At 36.7% G+C, this 23,206-nt stretch overlaps 1 protein-coding gene across 1 annotated transcript in view; it reads left to right on the forward strand.

Moving 5' to 3' along the window:
* Positions 1–19,687, forward strand: part of GPR137B (G protein-coupled receptor 137B) — a 99,445-nt gene extending 79,758 nt beyond the window's left edge. The window contains 2 exon segments of the mRNA XM_077168422.1: positions 97–221; positions 17,259–19,687. Coding sequence (XP_077024537.1) covers positions 97–221; positions 17,259–17,370 — 237 coding nt within the window. The 3' untranslated portion in view covers positions 17,371–19,687.
* Positions 19,688–23,206: the final 3,519 nt, after the last annotated feature.

Below are 23,206 nucleotides of genomic sequence, written 5' to 3' on the forward strand. Positions count from 1 at the left end.
TCTTAAAATCTCCTGCAAGAAAGACATCTTATTTTGCTTTGTCTAACATGAGGCACAGTGTCCAGAAGCATGCGGAATGATTAAATGTCTTTGCAGACCAACCCTGGAATGCTCCCCAGCCATGGATTCAATCCCAGATCTTATTTCTTTGACAACCCTCGAAGATATGACAGTGATGATGACCTTGCCTGGAACATTGCCCCTCAGGGACTTCAGGGAAGGTAAGACCTTAGTTCATGTTAGGCTGGATTAGGAGGGAGAGAGCTGCACCAGTGACATGGATTCAAACTAAAAGAAATTCCTACATAAAAATTGTGCAGTTGGAGGTAGTGTAGGATTGGAATAGCAGTAGCATTATATTATATTATATTATATTATTTATTAAAAAAAAATTTAACAACGAACAAAAATATTCTTAACATATGTTCATTCCATTCTACATATATAATCAGTAATTCACAATATCATCACATAGTTGCATTTTCATCATCATGATCATTTCTTAGAACATTTGCATCAATTCAGAAAAAGAAATAGAAAGACAACAGAAAAAGAAATAAAATGAAAAAAACAAAAAAAGATTATACATACCATACCCCTTACCCCTCCCTTTCATTGATCACTAGCATTTCAAACTAAATTTATTTTAACATTTATTCCCCCATTATTTATTTTTTTTTCATATGTTCTACTCATCTGTTGACAAGATAGATAAAAAAGCATCAGACACAAGGTTTTCACAATCACACAGTCACATTGTGAAAGCTATATCATTCATTATTCAATCATCATCAGGAAACATGGCTACTGGAACACAGCTCTACATTTTCAGGCAGTTCCCTCCAGCCTCACCATTATATCGTGAATAACAAGGTGATATCTACTTAATGCGTAAGAATAGCCTCCAGGATAACCTCTCGACTCTGTTTGGAATCTCTCAGCCATTGACACTTTGTCTCATTTCACTCTTACCCTTTTTGGGTGAGAACGTTTTCTTAATCCCTTGATGCTGAATCTCAGCTCATTCTAGAGTTTTTCTCAGTCCCTTGATTCTGAGTCTCAGCTCATTCTAGGATTTCTGTCCCATGTTGCCAGGACGACTGGCAGGAGTCAGGTCCCACATAGACAGGGGGAGGGTGGTGAGTTTGCTTGTTGTGTTGGCTGGAGAGAGAGGCCACATCAGAGCAACAGAAGAGGCTCTCTTTGGGGTGACTCTTAGGCCTAAATTTTAAGTAGGTTTGACCTATCTTTTGTGGGGTTAAGTTTCATATAAACAAACCCCAAGCTATGGGTCTCAGCCTATAGCTTTGGTTGCCCACACTGCTTGTGAGAATATCAAGAATTCAACTTGGGGAAGTTGAATTTTCCCCCTTTCTCACCATTCCCCGAAGGGGACTTTGCAAATACTTTTCCACTCACTGATCAAATCACTCTGGGATTTATCGGGGCATCACTCTGGACAAACCAACAAAATCTCATGTCCTACCCAAAGTTCCATGTACTTATGGTGTTCAACCAAGCTATCTACATAAGATATATTAGGAAATGCACTAGGCAAAATATAAATTTTGTACCAAATAAACTTTTTGCTTTAGTCTCACACATAAGTTGAAATTTTAAAATATTAATTACCATCTATTTTCAGCACCCTGCAGTAATGACATTCCTTTGTTCTTCCTCATGCAAAAACATTTAAAAATTTTGTACGTTTAGTCACTATCATTATACACTCTAGGCATTCCTAGATTATACCATCTCATTCTTTATCATTTATCTTTCTTTGTGATTTCATTTATGCCCCCAGCCCTCTTCCCTCTATCATTCTCACATGCAGCTTCATTCAGTGTTTTAACATAATTATATTACAGTTAGGTAGTATTGTGCTGTCCATTCCTGAGTTTTTGTATTCAGTCCTGTTGCACAGTCTGTATCCCTTCAGCTCCAATTACCCAATATCTTACCCTATTTCTATCTCCTGATGGTCTCTGTTACCAACAAAATATCCCAAGTTTATTCACTAATGTACGTTCATATCAGTGAGACCATACAGCATTTGTCCTTTTGTTTTTGGCTAATCTCACTCAGCATAATGTCCTCAAGGTCCATCCATGTTGTTATATACTTCATAACTTTATTCTGTCTTACGGCTGCATAATATCCCATCGTATGTATATACCACAGTTTGTTTAGCCACTCATCTGTTGATGGACATTTTGGCTGTTTCCATCTCTTTGCAATTGTAAATAATACTGCTGTAAACATTGGTGTGCAAATGTCCGTTTGTGTCTTTGCCCTTATGTCCTTTGAGTAGATACCTAGCGATGGTATTGCCGGGTCATATGGCAGTTCTATATTCAGCTTTTTGAGGAACTGCCAAACTGCCTTCCACAGCGGTTGCACCATTTGACATTCTCACCAACAGTGGATAAGTGTGTCTCTTTCTCCACATCATCTCCAGCGCTTGTCATTTTCTGTTTTATTGAGAATGGTCATTCTGGTAGGTGTGAGATGATATCTCATTGTGGTTTTGATTTGCATTTCTCTAATGGCCAGGGAAGTTGAGCATCTCTTCATGTGCCTTTTGGCCATTTGTATTTCTTCCTCTGAGAAGTGTATGTTCAAGTCTTTTGCCCATTTTGTAATTGGGTTGGCTGTCTTTTTGTTGTTGGGTTGAACAATCTCTTTATAAATTCTGGATACTAGCCCTTTATCTGATATGTCATTTCCAAATATTCTCTCATTGTGTAGGCTGTCTTTTTGCTTTCTTGATGAAGTTTTTTGATGCACAAAAGTGTTTACTTTTGAGGAGTTCACCTTTCTTTCTTCAATGCTGTTGCTTTGGGTATAAGGTCTATAAAACCGCCTCCAATTATAAGATTTATAAGATATTTCCCTACGTTTTCTTCTAACAGTTCTATGGTCTTAGATCTAATGTTTAGGTCTTTAATCCATTTTGAGTTAACTTTTGTATAGGGTGTGAGATATGGGTCCTCTTTCATTCTTTTGCATATGGATATCCAGTTCAGTAGGCACCATTTATTGAAGAGACTTTCTGTCCCAGGTGAGTTGGCTTGACTGCCTTATCAAAGATCAATTGTCCACAGATGAGAGGGTCTATATCTGAACACTCTGTTTGATTCCATTGGTCAATATATCTATCTTTATGCCAGTACCATGCTGTTTTGACCACTGTAGCTTCATAATATGCCTTAAAGTCAGGTAGCATGAGACCTCTGACTTCATTTTTTTTTTCTCGGGATACTTTTGGCTATTTGGGGCACCCTACCCTTTTGGATAAATTTGGTTATTGGTTTTCCTATTTCTGAAAAGTAAGTTGTTGGGATTTTAATTGGTATTGCATTGAATCTGTAAATCAATTTAGGTAGAATTGACATCTTAACTATATTTAGTCTTCCAGTCCATGAACATGGTATGCCCTTCCATCTATTTAGGTCTTCTGTGATTTCTTTTAACAATTTCTTGTAGTTTCCTTTGTATAGGTCTTTTGTCTCTTTAGTTAAATTTATTCCTAAATATTTTATTCTTTTGGTTGCAATTGTAAATGAAATTCGTTTCTTGATTTCCCCCTCAGAGTGTTCATTCCTAATGTATAGAAACACTACAGATTTTTGAGTGTTGATCTTGTAACCTGCCACTTTGCTGTACTCGTTTATTAGCTCTAGTAGTTTTGCTGTGGATTTTTACTTCTTCCTTTTCCAGTTTTGATGCCTTGTATTTCTTTTTCTAGTCTAATTGCTCTGGCTAGAACTTCCAACACAATGTTGAATAAAAGTGGTGATAGTGGACATCCTTGTCTTGTTCCTGATCTTAGGGGGAAATTTTTCAGTTTTTCCCCATTGAGGATGATATTAGCTGTGGGTTTTTCATGTATTCCCTTTATCATTTTAAGGAAGTTCCCTTCTATTTCTATCCTTTGAAGTGTTTTCAACAGAAAAGGATGTTGAATTTTGTCAAATGCCTTTTCTGCATCAATTGAGATCATCATGTGATTTTTCTGCTTTGATTTGTTGGTATGGTGTATTACATTAATTGATTTTCTTATGTTGAACCATCCTTGCATACCTGGAATGAATCCTACTTGGTCATGATGTATAATTCTTTTAATGTGTTGCTGGATTCGATTTGCTAGAATTTTGTTGAGGATTTTTGCACCTATATTCATTAGAGAGATTGGTCTGTAGTTTTCTTTTTTTGTAATATCTTTGTCTGGCTTTGGTATGAGGGTGATGTTGGCTTTGTAGAATGAGTTAGGTAGCTTTCCCTCCTCTTCAGTTTTTTTGAAGAGTTTGAGCAGGATTGGTACTAATTCTTTCTGGAATGTTTGGTAGAATTCAAAAGTCCATCTGGTCCTGGACTTTTCTTTTTAGGGAGCTTCTTAATGACTAATTCAATTTCTTTACTTGTGATTGGTTTGTTGAGGTTGTCTCATTCTTCTCAAGTGAAAGTTGGTTGTTCAGGCCTTTCTAGGAAGTTGTCCAACATTTATTTATGTTATTTAATAAATAAACATTGTTGTATTTATTAGCATAAAGTTGTTCATAGTATCATGTCATTACATCCTTGATTTCTGTGGGGTCAGTGATTATGTCTCCTCTTCCATTTCTGATCTTATTTATTTGCCATTATATTATTTTTACAGTCAAGTATAATATTCAGGAATGAGAAGGCATCAATATCAAATTCCAAAGAAGCACCATAGCATTATTACATACCATAGTGTATGTAATTTTTTAAAATTGTAGGACTCCTCAAAGCCGTAATATGCTAAGGTATCCTCTGAATCTTCAAGAGGAAAATAAAGCACTTGACTCTGGAATCATGTAATGCAACATGATTTGGAAAATGCTGGAAGACTTCTTTGACCTGAACGTGTAAAGCCAGAGATTCAATTGTATGATATTCATTTATTAGAATATATTACATGTTAGGTAGGGCCAATTTTTCAAATTTGAATATTTCATTTAAGTTAAGGATATTCATTTTGGTCCTAATTCAAACAAATATTTATTCAATATATACTTTTATAGCACCTGCTATGTGTCAGGCACTGTTTTTCCTAAGAGGTTTACAAGTAAACTCATTCAATCTTCATTGTTATTAACCTTATGGTACAGGTAAAATGGAGACAGTTAGAGGTCGGTGACTTGACCAAAGTTACATGGTAGTGAGCCTGGGATACCAACTCAAGCAGTCTCATTCAAGTCTGTGCTCTGAGTCATCATACTATCCAACTGTTTTGTACATATTTTAGTACTGCATCTCTTTGTCTCACCCCTGTTTCTGTTGTACCTTCATATGAGTTTTAGTAGGAAGCATCTCCTTTCTTGAATGTCCACCTGCAGAATTTGGCCAACAATATTTTGGCATCTACTTTTCAGGAGAGTACAGTTAAGTCACAGACTTGAGATCAACATACATAAATTGTAGGAGGACAAGAAGTGAGCTGCTCTTCCCACCCCGTCACCGAATTTTGAGTGAGTTAGGAAGGCAAGTAGAAAAGACTAGCTGCAGCCACCATAGAGCTACACCACAGGACTCAGAGCACTGCCTACCTCTGCCAGGGGCATGGTCAGTAACCATGAAAGGTGGGAGCTGTTTGAATTTCCTTCCCCTCTCATCAAGCTCTAAGGCTTCAGTTACACTTTAGTGTCCTATCCCCTCTCAGTCTGTGAATCTGGGACAGCATGACCAACAGAAACAAGACAAACAAAAAGAACTGACCTGATGTTTGCCTTCTCTTCTTTTTGCTTGTCATTGTAGGACCCCATACTATTCCTGTGAAAGGGGAGCTTCAATCTGAATGTTTCTTAGAAGTGAGAGCTAATCTTATCCAACCTGTTGTAAATGTAATAGACCCATCACTGATTAGCAATTTAGTGTAAACTTAATTTTCTTCTTCTGGGATGAAATGAGAAGATACGCTTGCTTTTTTACTCATATTTTTCCTATCACTACCAATGGGAAAAGTTCTTAGAAAACCTTAGAAGAGCTCTGAAAACAGCAGTTATTTTAGGGACAGGAGAACTGACAGAAAGATGGAAGAATACATTGCCTTCTCAGTGGATCAGGAAGGAGAGAAATCTTGGTCAGAAAGAATAAAAGAAGGGAAGACAGTGGAATAGGAAACTCTAAGAATCAGTCCCACCAACCAGAACAGCTATTAAATTGGTGGAAACTGCTTGATCAACTATTTCAGAACTCTGAAGTCCAGCAGAACATTGCACAGCATCTAAGGAATGACGTGAGAAGAGGCTGGTAAATTACAGTAAAGACCAATAAGATGCTGTCTCTGCACAGTAGTTACTGGTGCCCATCCTCCACTCTTGCTGCAGCTCATAGTAGGGTCCAACCCCTGGCATTACTTGTTGGTGTCAGAAAGGAACATAAAAATCCCTTCCCCCAAGATCTTGGGTGGGCATGGGCTGATTGCTGGTCACAGCTTTTGATTAGTGACTTCGGATCACCAGGTCCCAGCATTGAGGGCAGCCATTGTTCCAGTCTGCCCTGGACAAAGGCAGTGGAGACCTAAAGATGCTTTGCTTGCTCAGAACTGGAGAACACTTGAAGGACTACATTTAATGGGCAAGTCAAGAAAGAGCAGCTTGGGGAACAAATGTTAAAATAAATTTAGCAGATTGAAATGCTAGTGATCAGTGAAAGGGAGTCATAAAGGGGAATAGAAAAAAATAGGGGAAACAAAGGCTAAAATTTAAAAGGGTAGATGGAAATACTAGCAATCAGTGAGAGGGAGGGGTAAGGGGTATGGTATGTATGAGTTTTTTTTCTTTTTATTTCTTTTTCTGAATTGATGCAAATATTCTAAGAAATGATCATGGTGATGAATATACAACTATATGATGATATTGTGAGTTATTGTTATATACCAAGAATGGAATGTTCGTTTTTGTATGTTGTTATGTTTTAAAAAAAAAAAGAAAGAGCAGCTTTGGGGAGCTATGGAAGACGTTCCTGGCACCCTTTCTGGTCTCTCCCTCATCCTCTCTCCAGGGCACTTTGGAGCCAGCACTCCCTTTGTGGTTTTCTACCCTTGTTGTGGCTAGGAAAGACTGACTTGGGAAACTCTTTTCTGGTATGATTCCCTCTCCCAGAATTTGCCTTCTAGGCAGAAGCACCTTGAGACAATGAAAGCAATGTAAGAAATAATTGAGGCTGAAAGCCCATGGCAAAGGCTTACCTGCTGTAAGTGTGGCAGGGGAACTCCCAGGAAAGGAGAAGACCTATATCCTGGGAAGTAATGGGGATGTTCAAACTGCTGTAAACAGGGAAAATCCTAAGCCACAAGAAAGCATAAGCCCAGATAAGACACAGGCTCTGAAAAGACACTGTATTCACCTTGAGCAAGACTTTCCTGATAGGAGGATGATAGCTCAAGAAAATCTATTTTAGCACCAGCTGGTTATGAACTCAAGAAATAGACAACTCCTAAATAAATTGCAGAGAAAACATTTAAAAATATTAAAATGTCCAGTATGCAACAAAAAATTACAAGATGAACACAAAATGATTCTCCATCGAGAAGAAGAGGATGAAAATCCAGAAATATCAGTGAAGAAAACCAGACTGTGAAAATACTGGGCAAAGACTTAAAAAAAAAAAAAAAAAAGAAGATCCTCAGTATGCTCAAGGAGATAAAGGAAATAGAGAAGGAAATAAAGGATATCAGGAAAACAGCCAGTAGTCTCAAGAAGATGAAGAAAAATACAGAGAGGAACTAAAGGACATCAGGAAAACAATGAATGAGCAATATGAGAATCTCAATAAAGAGATATAAAGTCTTAAAATAAAATATAAATAGAATTACTGCACTGAAGACCATAGTAACTGAAATGAAAATAATTCATAGGAGGATTTCAATAGCACACTGGAAGTGGCAGAACAAAGAATCAGCAAACTCAAAGACAAAAAATTGATTTGAGTCAGGATAAGGAGTAGAAAGAAAAAAGAATTATAAAAAGTGAAAACAGGGCAGTGCAATGGTGGCTCAGTGGCAGAATTCTCGCCTGCAATGCAAGAGCCTGCCCATGCCAAAAAAAAAAAAAAAAAGTGAAAATAGTCTAAGAGACCTGTGGGACACCATCAGGTGTACCACATGTGCTATGGGAGTTCCAGAAGGAGAAGAAAGAGAGAAATGAGGCAGAAGAAATATTCAAAGAAATAATGACTGAAAACTTCCCAAATTTAGCAAAAGACATGAATATACACATCCAAGAAGCCCAGAGAATACCAAACAGAATACAGTTGAAGAAAAATACACCCCATCACACATATTGATCAAACTGTCATATTTCAAGGACAAGGAGAGAATTATGAAAGCTGTAAAAGAAAAGCAGTGTATTATGTACAAGAAGTCCCAATTAGATTAAATTCCAATTTCTCCTTAGAAACCATGGAGGAAAGAAGTCAAGGGGTTGTAAAGTGCTGAATGAAAACTGTTGTCAACTAAGGTTTTTATATCTGGGGAGACTGTCTTTCAGAAATGAGGGAGAGATTAATTATTCCCAGATAAACCAAAGCTGAGGGAATTCATCACCAGCAGACCTGCTCTACAAGTAATGCTATAGGGTCCAAAGCAGCAAAAAGAAATAAAGGCTCCTGGTAAAGGTAACATTTGGGTAGCTATAAATGCCGTACTATTTATTTTATCTTTTGATATGTAACTCTTCTTCTCACTTCCTACAGGTGCTACAATGCAAATGCATAAAAAGTAATGATAAATCTATGGTTTTGAACATAGAATTTACAAAAATATAATTTGTAACAAGTACATGAAAAGTTGGGGAGATGGTGGGGTATAGAAAAACAGTGTTATGTGTATGCTATTAGAGTCAAATTTGTATTAAATCAAATGCAGTTGTTATAGATTTAGGATATTAAATTTTAACCCCATGGTAACTACAAGGAAATATATGAAAAATATACCCAGATAGAAACAAGAAGGGAATCAATAAGGTACAACACAAAAAAAACAAATAAATATGAAAGTAGGCATTAATGGAAGAATTGAGGGATAAGAAAGATGTAAAACTTACAAAGATTAAATAGCAAAACAGCAGAAGAAAGTCCTGTATTATCAGTAATGACTTTATATGTGAATGGATTAAACTCTCCAGTCAAAAGATAGATTGGCAGAATGGATAAAAATGTCTGACCCATCTGTATGCTGTCTACAAGAGATTCATCTTAAATTCAAAGACCTAAGTAGGTTGAAAGTAAAAGGGTAAAAAAAAAAAAAGAATCCATGCAAGTAGTAACCATAAGGGAGCTGGCGTAATTTAAAACTTACTATAAAGCCCCGTTTACCAAAACAGCATGGTACTGGCAGAAGGACAAATATATAGACCAGGGAACAAACTGAGAGTTTAGAAACCAACCTTTACATTCACGGCCAACTTATTTTTGACAGGGGGGTAAAGGCCATTCAACTGGTTAAGAATAGTCTCTTCAACAAATGTTGCTGGGAAGGATCTCTATTTGCAAAAAAAAAGAAAAGAAAAGAGGACCCCTACTTCACCCCATATACAAAATCAAATAAAAATGGATCTAAGTCCTAAATATAAAGGCCAGAACTATCAAACTCCTAGAAGAAAACGTAGGACCTTGTGTTAGGCAGTAGTTCCTTAGACGTTACACCCAAAGCACAGACAACAAAAGAAAAAAAAAAAAGATAAATGGGACCTCATCACAATGGAAGACTTTTGTGTCTCAAAGGACTTTACCATAAGAGTAAAACAACAGTCTACACAATGGGAGGGGATATCTGGAAGCCACGTATCCAATAAGGGTCTAAAAACCAGAATGTATAAAGAAATCCTTCAACTCAATTTAAAAAATACAACCAACCAATGAAAAAGTGGGCCTAAGTCTTAAATAGACATTTTTCTAAAGAAATAAAAATGGCCAAAAAGTACATGAAGAGATGGTCAACCTCAAAAGCAGATACCATTTCACGCCCACCAGAAGGCTACTATTAACAAAACAGAAAATGACTTCTGGAGAAGATGGCGGCATAGTAAGATGCGTGGGTCTTAGTTCCTCCTCCAGAACAGCTACTAGAGAAGTAGAATCGATTCAGAACAGCTCCTGGAGCCACGACAGAGACCAAGAAGACAGCGTACCCCATTCTGGAACGGCTGACTGGCTGGGAGAACCCGCTCTGGTGAGATCGCCGAGGGGCGCGGGCTTCCCCGGGCCGGGGTGGCAGGCGGCCGGAGTCCCTCCCTCCCTCCTTCCCGGGCCGGCTGGGAGAATTGGACAGGTGGTCCCCTCAAGCCGCGGCGGCTGGCGCCCCCCCCCCCCACGCACGGCCCCCCGGACCAGCTGGGAGAATTGGATCGGAGATCCCCAAGCCGCGGAGAATGGTGACCGGGATCCCTTTCAAACACGTGGCTTCCCGGTCCGGCTGGGAAAGGTGGATAGACACTTCCCGAAGCTGCGGCGGCTGGCGCCCCCCCCGCCACGCTTGGCGCCCCGGGCCGGCTGGGAAATTTGGACAGGCGTTCCCCCAAGCCGCGGAGGCCGGCGACCCTCTCCACGTGCGGATCCCCGGGCCGGCTGGGAGAGTTGGATTGGCACTCCCCCAAGCCGCTGTGGCTGGCGACTCCCCCTAAAGCGAGAGTTTTCCAAAGTTAAAGGACCCACAGCATCTTTTACTGGTGGGACCCGCAGACCGATGAGCGCCACGAGCGCCACCTACTGGGCAGGATAAGAAAAACAGAGTCCAGAGATTTCACAGAAAAATCTTTCAACCTGCGGGGTCTTACATCCAGGGAAATCTGATTAAATGCCCAGACGCCAGCAGAAGATAACGGATCACGCTCAGAAAATTGAAAATATGGCCCAATCAAAGGAACAAACCAATAGTTCAAATGAGATACAGGAGCTGAGACAACTAATGCTGAATATACGAACAGAAATGGAAAACCTCTTCAAAAACGAAATCGATAAATTGAGGGAGGACATGAAGAAGACATGGGCTGAACAAAAAGAGGAAATAGAAAAACTGAAAAAAAATCACAGAACTTATGGGAGTGAAGGACAAAGTAGAAAAGCTGGAAAACACAATGGATACCTACAATGGTAGATTTAAAGAGACAGAAGCTAGAATTAGTCAATTGGAGGATGGAACATCTGAATTCCAAAAAGAAACTATAGGGAAAAAATGGAAAAATTTGAAAAGGGGATCAGGGAACTCAAGGACAATATGAAGCGCACAAATATACGTGTTGTGGGTGTCCCAAAAGGAGAAGAGAAGGGAAAAGGAGAAAAACTAATGGAAGAAATTATCACTGAAAATTTCCCAACTCTTATGAAAGACCTAAAATTACAGATCCAAGAAGTGCAGCGCACCCCAAACAGAATAGACCCAAATAGGCGTTCTCCAAGACACTTACTAGTTAGAATGTCAGAGGTCAGAGACAAAGAGAGGATCTTGAAAGCAGCAAGAGAAAAACAATTCATCACATACAAGGGAAACCCAATAAGACTATGTGTAGATTTCTCAGCAGAAACCATGGAAGCTATAAGAGAGTGGGATGATATATTTAAATTACTAAAAGAGAAAAACTGCCAACCAAGACTCCTATATCCAGCAAAATTGCCCTTCAAAAATGAGAAATTAAAACATTCTCAGACAAAAAGTCACTGAGAGAATTTGTGACCAAAAGACCAGCTCTGCAAGAAATACTAAAGGGAGCACTAGAGTCAGATACGAAAAGACAGAAGAGAGAGGTATGGAGAAGAGTGTAGAAAGAAGGAAAATCAGATATGATATATATAATACAAAAGGCAAAATGTTAGAGGAAAATATTATCCAAACAGTAATAACACTAAATGTTAATGGACTGAATTCCCCAATCAAAAGGCATAGACTGGCAGAATGGATTAAAAAACAGGATCCTTCTATATGCTGTCTACAGGAAACACATCTTAGACCCAAAGAGAAACATAGGTTGAAAGTGAAAGGTTGGGAAAAGATATTTCATGCAAATAACAACCAGAAAAGAGCAGGAGTAGCTATACTAATATCCAACAAATTAGACTTCAAATGTAAAACAGTTAAAAGAGACAAAGAAGGACACTATCTACTAATAAAAGGAACAATTAAACAAGAAGACATAACAATCATAAATATTTATGCACCGAACCAGAATGCCCCAAAATACGTGAGGAATACACTGCAAACACTGAAAAGGGAAATAGACACATCTACCATAATAGTTGGAGACTTCAATTCACCACTCTCATCAATGGACAGAACATGTAGACAGAGGATCAATAAAGAAATAGAGAATCTGAATATTACTATAAATGAGCTAGACTTAACAGACATTTATAGGACATTACATCCCACAACAGCAGGATACACCTTTTTCTCAAGTGCTCATGGATCATTCTCAAAGATAGACCATATGCTGGGTCACAAAGCAAGTCTTAACAAATTTAAGAAGATTGAAATCATACACAACACTTTCTCGGATCATAAAGGAATGAAATTGGAAATCAATAATAGGCGAAGTGCCAGAAAATTCACAAATACATGGAGGCTCAACAACACACTCTTAAACAACGAGTGGGTCAAAGAAGAAATTGCAAGAGAAATTAGTAAATACCTCGAGGCGAATGAAAACGAAAACACAACATATCAAAACCTATGGGACGCAGCAAAGGCAGTGCTAAGAGGGAAATTTATTGCCCTAAATGCCTATATCAGAAAAGAAGAAAAGGCAAAAATTCAGGAATTAACTGTCCACTTGGAAGAACTGGAGAAAGAACAGCAAACTAACCCCAAAGCAAGCAAAAGGAAAGAAATAACAAAGATTAGAGCAGAAATAAATGAAATTGAAAACATGAAAACAATAGAGAAGATCAGTAAGACCAGAAGTTGGTTCTATGAGAAAATCAATAAGATTGATGGGCCCTTAGCAAGATTGACAAAAAGAAGAAGAGAGAGGATGCAAATAAATAAGATCAGAAATGGAAGAGGAGACATAACTACTGACCTCACAGAAATAAAGGAGGTAATAACAGGATACTATGAACAACTTTACGCTAATAAATACAACAATTTAGATGAAATGGACGGGTTCCTGGAAAGATATGAACAACCAACTTTGACTCAAGAAGAAATAGATGACCTCAACAAACCAATCACAAGTAAAGAAATTGAATTAGTCATTCAAAATCTTCCTAAAAAGAAAAGTCCAGGACCAGACGGCTTCACATGTGAATTTTATCAAACATTCCAGAAAGAATTAGTACCAACTCTCCTCAAACTCTTCAAAAATTCGAAGTGGAGGGAAAGCTACCTAATTCATTCTATGAAGCCAACATCACCCTCATACCAAAACCAGGCAAAGATATTACAAAAAAAGAAAACTACAGGCCAATCTCTCTAATGAATATAGATGCAAAAATCCTCAACAAAATTCTAGCAAATCGTATCCAACAACACATTAAAAGAATTATACATCATGACCAAGTAGGATTCATCCCAGGTATGCAAGGATGGTTCAACATAAGAAAATCAATTAATGTAATACACCATATCAACAAATCAAAGCAGAAAAATCACATGATCATCTCAATTGATGCAGAGAAGGCATTTGACAAGATTCAACATCCTTTCCTGTTGAAAACACTTCAAAAGATAGGAATACAAGGGAACTTCCTTAAAATGATAGAGGGAATATATGAAAAACCCACAGCTACTATCAGCCTCAATGGGGAAAAATTGAAAACTTTCCCCCTAAGATCAGGAACAAGACAAGGATGTCCATTATCACCACTATTATTCAACATCGTGTTGGAGGTTCTAGCCAGAGCCTTTAGACAAGAAAAAGAAATACAAGGCATCAAAATTGGAAAGGAAGAAGTAAAACTATCACTGTTTGCAGACTATATGATACTATATGTCAAAAACCCGGAAAAATCCACAACAAAACTACTAGAGCTAATAAATGAGTACAGCAAAGCAGCAGGTTACAAGATCAACATTCAAAAATCTGTATCATTTCTATACACTAGTAATGAACAAGCTGAGGGGGAAATCAAGAAACGAATCCCATTTACAATTGCAACTAAAAGAATAAAATACCTAGGAATAAATTTAACTAAAGAGACAAAAACCTATACAAAGAAAACTACAAAAAACTGTTAAAAGAAATCACAGAAGACCTAAATAGATAGAAGGGCATACCTTGTTCATGGATTGGAAGAGTAAATATAGTTAAGTTGTCAATCCGACCTAAATTGATTTACAGATTCAATGCAATACCAATCAAAATCCCAACAACTTATTTTTCAGAAATAGAAAAACCAATAAGCAAATTTATCTGGAAGGGCAGGGTGCCCCGAATTGCTAAAAGTATCTTGAGGAGAAAAAATGAAGCTGGAGGTCTCACGCTGCCGGACTTTAAGGCATATTATGAAGCCACAGTGGTCAAAACAGCATGGTTTGGCATAAAGATAGATATATCAACCAATGGAATCGAATAGAGTGCTCAGATATAGACCCTCTCATCTATGGACATTTGATCTTTGATAAGGCAGTCAAGCCAACTCACCTGGGACAGAGCAGTCTCTTCAATAAATGGTTCCTAGAGAACTGGATATCCATATGCAAAAGAATGAAAGAAGACCCGTATCTCACACCCTATACAAAAGTTAACTCAAAATGGATCAAAGATCTAAACATTAGGTCTAAGACCATAAAACAGTTAGAGGAAAATGTAGGGAGATATCTTATGAATCTTACAATTGGAGGCAGTTTTATGGACCTTAAACCTAAAGCAAGAGCACTGAAGAAGGAAATAAATAAATGGGAGCTCCTCAAAATTAAACACTTTTGTGCATCAAAGAACTTCATCAAGAAAGCAGAAAGACAGCCTACACAATGGGAGACAATATTTGGAAACGACATATCAGATAATGGGCAATTGGAGTTGAAGGGATACAGATGGTGCAACAGGACTAGATACAAAAACTCAAAAATGGACAGCACAATAATACCTAATTGTAAAGTAATCATGTTAAAACACTGAATGAAGCTGCATCTGAGCTATAGGTTTTTTTTTTTGTTTGTTTGTTTGTGTGTTTTTTTTTACTATTATTATTTTTTTCTCTATATTATCATTCTATATCTTTTTCTGTTGTTTTGCTAGTTCTTTTCCTAAATCGATGCAAATGTACTAAGAAATGATGATAATACATCTATGTGATGATGTTAAGAATTATTGATTGCATATGTAAAAAAAAAACAAAATTACAAGTGTTGGAGTGGATGTGGAAAAATTGGGAACATTCATTCATTGCTGGTGTAAATATAAAATGGTGCAAGTGATGTGGAAGACAGATTGGCGCAGTTGTTTAGAAAGCCAAGTATAGAATTACAAAATGGCTTGGCAGTCCCTCTACCAGGTATATAACCAAAAGAACTGAAAGCAGGGACTCAAACAGGTATTTGCACGTCGTTATTTGTAGTGGCATTATTCATAGTTGCCCAAAGGTGGAAGCAATCCAAGCGTGTGTCAGCTCATCAAAGGATAAATCAAATGGGGTGGTATACATACAGTGGAATATTTTTCAGCCCTAAAGAGGAATGATGTCCTGATACATGTGACAACATGAATGAACCTTGAAGACATCATGTTGAATGAAATAAGCCAGACGAGTAGAGTATGATCTCAGTGATTCAAAAAATTAGCATAAGTAAACTCATAGACTCAGAATCTAGAAGTAACTTAATAAGGTTACGGGGGGGGGGGGCGGTGAATTGAGGGTATAGAATATGGAGTGCAGTCTTAAAATGCAGAGTTTTCTATTTGGATGATGGAAAAGTTTTAATGAATGGTAGTAATAGTAGGGCAATATTGGATTACACATTTGAATATGTAATATGTAACAATAGTGAATTACATATTTGAATGTGATCAAAAGGTAAAATATTAGATTTTATATATGTTACTAGAATAAGAATTTTTTTAAATCCATGGAACTGTACAACACAGTGAACTCTAGTTAAACTACGGACTATACTTAATAGTACAATTATAAAAATATACCTTCATCAGTTGTAATAAATGTACCACACTGATGCAATGTGTTATTAATAGGATGATCTACGACAATCCTATATTTTATGCATGATTGTTCCATAAACCCACAGTTTTTCTCTAATTAAAAAAGAAAGAGGGAGAGAAGGGGAGAGGGGGGAGTAAAAGAGGAGGAAGGGGAAGGGGGAAAATGGGGGGGGGAGGGGAGGGAAAAGGGGAGAGAGGGGTAGGAGAGAGCAGAAAGGGGTTGGGGCGGGGAGGAGGAAAGAAGAGAGCAGATCAGCTCCCTGGGGCCAGCAAATGCAGAGACCATACATAACCCGGAAGCTAGCCAATAAATAAGAAATACTTTTCATAGGTCTAAAGTCGTCCTGGCCCTCTTCCCTAAAACTGTTCTCTTAACCAGTTACCCTCTTCACATTTCCTATTAGCTAGATACACCCTTTTAAACCGATACCATGCTGGAGCAGCTCAGAACTGAGTGTTCTCACTATCTATGTTGGGGGAAGAGACCCTTTCCCACAATATAAAATATGAATATTGGGCAGGCCATGGTGGCTCAGCAGGCAGAGTTCTTAGCTGCCATGCTGGAGACCCGGGTTCATTTCCTGGTGCCTGCCCATGCAAAAGAAAGATTAAAAAATATAGATACATTAATATTAATGAAAACTTACATACATTGAGTGCTAACTATATATTAGAAACTGTTCTAAACATTTTTACAGATATTAACTCAATTCCCACAAACTACTTAACTGACTTATTAATTGCCCAATGAGTTACAGATAAAAGTTACCATTTTACAGATGAAGAAATTGTGACCCAAATTATTTGTTCAAAGACATAGCTAGTGAACTCTATTACAAGTTAGGATTCAGATACAATTTGTTGCTAAAAAATTTTGTTACATACACTGATTGGTTTATGGTTGGGTTAGTCCCCCCTTCTTCTGGGCTGTGTAAGGTTCAGAGGAATTTTGTGGATAGGCTTTTAGCCACCATGCAGAGCCCTGTTTTGTGGGAAAATGTGTTTCAAGAAGCCACTTTAAGTAATAACTTTAGGATTGTCTCTAGTTCATACAACATTGCAAGTCTATCTGCCAACACAGACATGTCATACATGCTAAGTATGTTTCAAGTCACTGAAATACTTCTTTTTATTTTTAAGTTTTGCTCCAGACTATTATGATTGGGGACAACAAACTAACAGCTTCATGGCACAAGTAGGAACTTCGCAACAAGACTCAACTTTGGATCCAGAGAAACCAAGCCATGGGTAACATCAGTTAACAGTAATATGGAAGATTCCTCAGTTGAAAAACTTCGGAGACAAACGATGAATTTTAGGGCACTTCCCTTAAAAAACAGGACTTCATTTTATATGTTACAGGTTTCTAATGGCTCCATAAGACTAAGCAATAATTTAGATTGATAAAATCTTATTTTAGTACTAAAAAGTGAGCCTGGCTAAATCAGTGGTTATAATTTAAACTTTAAACAAAGTCTGTACTTTTATAAAGATGGATTTTATATAACTTAAATAATAATGCTAAAGTATACTAGGGTTTTTTTTCCTGAGAATGTTATTGCAGTATATGTTTTAGTTTGCACAGACTTTTATGCATAATTCACTTTAAAGTAAACAATATATGGTCTAATAGATTTTTACGGCTTTTGGACTGGAGTGTTCCTCAAATCCTTACCACTTCAGGTCTCTGAGATTCTGAGCTCCCCATTGGTTAGACTCCTAAAACACAACGGACACAGAGAAAGCTAATTGCAACTATAAAGTTGAAAATTCAAAAGTAATAGAATATCAACTGGATATAAGGCTCTTTAGGATTTTTAAAGGCCCAGATGTTTGGTTCCTCAAATTATTGCTTAACATCCCAAAAGTTTGGTACTTCTTTTCAACAGGGCACTAATGTATACAATTTAATGATATTAGGTCGTTAATGTATATAGAACTGACGTATACTATTCAATATCCTATGCTATATTCAGAGATTTTGCATAGTTTTTCAGCTCAATAAAATCTAATATTAATTTTCAAAGACTACAGCAAGAGTGTAGCTTGCCCAATTCACTAAACTTTTATTAATGGGAAAGTAAGAGCTTCAAAAAAAGGTAATAAATATCTCTAACCATTGAGCCAAATGGTAATATGAAATGCTAATAGTTTTTCTGTAATCTCCAACTATATTGAAAGTAGTGCCCTGTATTTTTTAAATAGCCGCTGAAAGCAGCCTGTTGGCAACTGCCCATTTAAAATGGAAGTAGCATTACAAAATGCTGTAAAGCATAATGCTGGTCTCTTAGCCATCTTTCATTTAAGTGAAAAATATGTCATGTGATGCTATTTCACCAAACCAGAAATGCTACTGTAAAACCTCCATGATGTATATTCTATAGCCATAAATCTCTGCCAGAAATAGAAGATTGTGTGGTAAATGGCTCTGTCAGGGAGATTAAATGCTCTTCTACAAAAGAGAGAGGGAAAGTACTTTTTACCCCAGAAAAAGTATCTTTCTGCTCTTCATAGGAAAGCTCAAAGCTCAAGACAGAGGGAAGGACAAATGAAAAGGAATTTATATTAAGTCCTACTTACACAATGAAAACCATTTCAAATGATGCTTCTATTTTAGTTCTTATGAATAATTTAACTCTGAGCATTGATTTTACAGAGATCAAGTCTACTTCTTTTATTTTGATTGATTATTCAGGCTGCCTTAAAATAATAAAATGTTACAAGTCATTCTAAGTAGCTTTAAGAACACCCTATTATGTGTCACACTGTCTTTACTACTAATACTCAGGAGAATTAACAGATAAACTTGGCATATGCTTAATACATTTAGTAAAAATTTCTTTAAATCATACCTTCAGAAAGTCTCATAGTCCTTCAGAATTAGCTCACCTAAGGGTAGGTATATTTCAAAAAATAACAGTATCACTCAAGTTCTATGATATGCAAATATTGTTGATAATTCTGTTATTGCTGGCAGGAAATTTTAAAATACCAAGCATTAACTGATAAAATCCATTTTAATGATAAAGCTGCTAGTATTTATTTGAACTATATTATTTTTTGATGGAAAGAATGTAATGTTCTAAGTGTCTATTTTTCTCTTTCCCTTTAAAAAAAAAGATAATGCTAAAGTGAAAATGTTGTAAACACATACAAGAATACAACCTGTGATTGGGATGCACAGGTGGTTCAGTGGTAGAATGTTCACCTTCCATGCGGGAGAGCTGGGTTTGATTCCCAGACCATGCCCCCCCCCCCCCCAAGAAAAAGAAAAACCTATGATGGTATTAAATTAACTATCTTTTCCTCATAGTAAACAATCGTGTATAGCCTGTGAAATGTTGCAGGAATGATGTGGGAAGAAAAACTAAAATTTCCTTCAGCTTTCTAACTTATTTGTGCTGTTAAGTACAGTAATAAAACTATTCCTCATGCAAAATATTAAACACTGAAAGGAAAAGGGATGGTGATTGTTGGTTCTTATATATCCAAATGCCTCTTGTTTCAAAGCAACACAATGGAATTAAAATCTTGATAATTTGAAAATTAAAAGTATATGGGTAAGAGGCAATAAAATTTTGTGCCATCATTTATCTAAGTCTGTCATGCATAATAGGTCTCTAGCTCTATATAGTCTGAGAATTCCCATTGATTTGTGTATATATCATTCATTGACTCTTTTTCCTTTTTATAATCAACTTGTTTAATTGAGTCAATGATTAAAACCTCTGGAATGTTACAGAGTTGTACACTATAAAAAGGTTTTACCACAATATACACATAAATCACATTTAATTATGCCAATTATCTCTTGACTATATAAGCACATTCTTAACTGTGCTGTTTCAAGTTTACTACTTAGATCAGACACACTTACTAGTACATTCTAAACTTTTCCCTTTCACCAAAATCCAGGAGAATTATTCTTTGTTGGACTTGAACACTTAATCCCTATTAAGAGGAAATGACTAAGTATTAGTAAACCCTAGAGCTTGGAAAGTGCTGTAAAAAAAAAAGTTCTCATTTATATTTATATATTGGATATTACAGAATATTGCTTTTATTTAACAGAGGTGAACTTGACATTATATATTTGAAACTTCATCACAATTTCTAACTAATGAAACCATAGAATTCAACCAGTGTTTATTTGGGTGCCTAATGTGCTAGACATTGGGCTATGCAACTGTCAATCTGTCTGCGGGTTGCAGTGTATAAACTCAGCAATGCCTGTACATATTCCTTCTTTAGTTGTATTCTCACTATGAACAAGACATAATCTAGTTAGGTTATAGAATGTAAGAAAGATACATGATGGCAGGGATTTTTGACTGTTTTGTTCACTACTAATTTCCAGCTCCTAGAACAGTGAATGAATAGTCAAATCCTATTCTCCTGGTAGATAGTATCTTTCTTTCTTTCTTTTTAGGCAACTTCTTGTACCTGCACTTTTATCCACTGCACGCTGATTTTAAAAGCTTAGTACTCATTTGTTTAAGGGTACCTCCTTGTTGCCTTATGAATCTTTGAGAAATATCTAACTTTTGGGCAAAAGATTCAAAATGGGATAAAAAAAAGAAATGAGAATTTCACATGAAGACACTCCTCAAATTACTCTTAGAGACCAAACCTTAAAATAGAAGCACTGAGATGAAATTGTGTCAACACAAGCAGGAAATCCTGCCTCTCTTTGCCATCACCTGTTTGGGCACTGACAAACTGACTACTGAAATGCAGCAAGTAGTAAAATAAAGGAATAGTGACACATCAGTGGTTATGTGTACCACTGTACATACAGTGGTTATATGTATAAAGCACAACCCTAGAGAGAGAACACTGAGTTGGACAGAACTTTAGCATGATCCATATATTAAAGATTTTTTTTTTAAAGCTCATAGGGAAAAATGAAAATAGCTATGAAACTAAAATGAGAACGGGGGGAGTGGGAAGGAATGAGAAGAGACCAGCACACAGGATTCTGAAACATAAAACTTGCATAATTAAAACAATGTGACACTGGTACATGACTAGACAGACCAATGAAATAAAATGAGAACCCAGATAGCGAAATACAGATGGGAATTAAGATATGATAAATGTAGCCTTTCACACACTCTTGAGAAAAAGATGAATTGTTCAATAAATGGTATTAGAACAACTGAGTAGTCACCTAGGAAAAAATTAAGTTGGATTTTTAATTTAAATTTTATGCCAAGGATATACTCCAAAGGGATCAAAGTTTAGATGTGAAAAATAAAACTACAAAAGTTTTAGAGAAAATATAGGTGAATTCCTCTATTACGTTGGAGTTAGGGAGGCATGTCTGACTCACATCCAGACACCATTAAAAAATAAATTTGACTACATAAAAATTAAAAAAAAAACATTATGGCAAAAGTACCATAAGTAAGGTCAAAAGAAAGATGACAAATTCGAAAAATATATTTGTAGCTCATTACAGTCAAAGGGTTAATCTCTCTTAACAGATAGAGCAGTCCTAGAAATTGATAAGAAAAACAGCAACAATGCAGCAGAAAAGTGGATTAAAAAATAGGAACACAAAGAGAAATGCAAATAGCTTAAATATGTTAAAAAATCCTTAATCTTATGAGAATAATACAAACTAAAAATATATTAAGACATTATTTTTTATCTACCATAACAGCAAAAATCCAGCTGTTTGCTAACATCTGTGTCATTGAGGTTTTAGGTAAACCTTCTTTCATAAGCAGGTACTGTCATAAATTGTAGGAGGTGTATTGGTACCTTCCACCTATGGACAGCAATATAGCTTTCACAGTTGTAAATGTGTAGAATCTTTGACCCAACAGTGTCGTTCAGGGGAATTTATTCTACAGGTACATATTTACATACATGGGAAATGACATATGCACAAGATTCAGAAACAACCCAATGCCCATTGATAGCAGACTGGTTAATTAAAAGATGGTACATTCATCCAGAGGAATACTAAGCAGCTGCTAAGAAAATGAGAAAATTATCAAGTATTATGGGAAGACTGCCAAGAAATATTAAGTTGAAAAACAAAGTGAAGAAACAGTATGTCTATAATGCCACTCTGGGTAAAAATGAGAAAATAAGGTTTTACATTTGTGCAGGCATATACTGCAGAGATATTGCACGTGTGGTTCCAGGATACTGCAATCAAGTGAGTAAAACAAATTTTTTAGTTTCCCAGTGCATATTAAAGTTATGTTTACACTATACTGTAGGCTTTGAAGTGTGCAGTAGTCTTACGTCTGAACCAATGTACATACCTTACTTAAAATGTGGCACAGAGATACAAAGTGAGAAAGCGCTGTTGGAAAATGGCACTGATAGACTTGCTTGAAGCAAGGTTGTCACAAACCTTCAACTTATCAAAAATACAGTATCTGTGAAGCACAGTAAAGCAAAGCACAGTAAAACAAGATATGCCTGTATTTGCTTGTACATGCCTCAAAAAGCCCATTTGGGATGAGAAACCCAGAACAGTGGTTATGGCAGTAGTGCGAGGCAGGAGGAGGGGTGGTTAGGGTGGGGCAAGGATGGGGGGAAGACTCTGCACTGTATAACTGTTTATATTGTTTAGTTTTTGAACCATGGGAATGTATTACCTAGTCAAAAATTTAAATAAAAATAAGTATATTTAAAAAGTTTTATGACTCAATACAAAAGAGAAGATACTAAAAGTCCTCAATTTTTAGTTGAATGGTAATAGGATAACTTATAAAATTGCACAAATATACCACGTTCTGAGAAAAGGTTTTGGACTTAGACTTCCTGGTTTCAAATTCTAGCTCCACAACATAAAATTTGTGATCATGCACAAGTTATTTAGCTTCTCATCTCCTCCACTGTCTTATTTCTAAAACAGAGAAGTAACAGTAGCTACCTGCTAGTGTGGCTGTGAAGATTAGATGTTGTGTGGATAGCTCCTTTAAAAGTGCTCATAAACACTTGCTGTTATGATTAGAAGAAACAACCTCAGACCTCTTGTGAATATATTTTCTCCCCTCCCACATATTATAAGAAAACCCTCACTTCATAAAAGGAAACAAGAGGGGAGAAAAAGCAAGAAGGAAAAA

Source organism: Tamandua tetradactyla, chromosome 7 (assembly GCF_023851605.1).
Source record: "Tamandua tetradactyla isolate mTamTet1 chromosome 7, mTamTet1.pri, whole genome shotgun sequence".
Classification (NCBI taxonomy): Eukaryota; Metazoa; Chordata; class Mammalia; order Pilosa; family Myrmecophagidae; genus Tamandua; species Tamandua tetradactyla.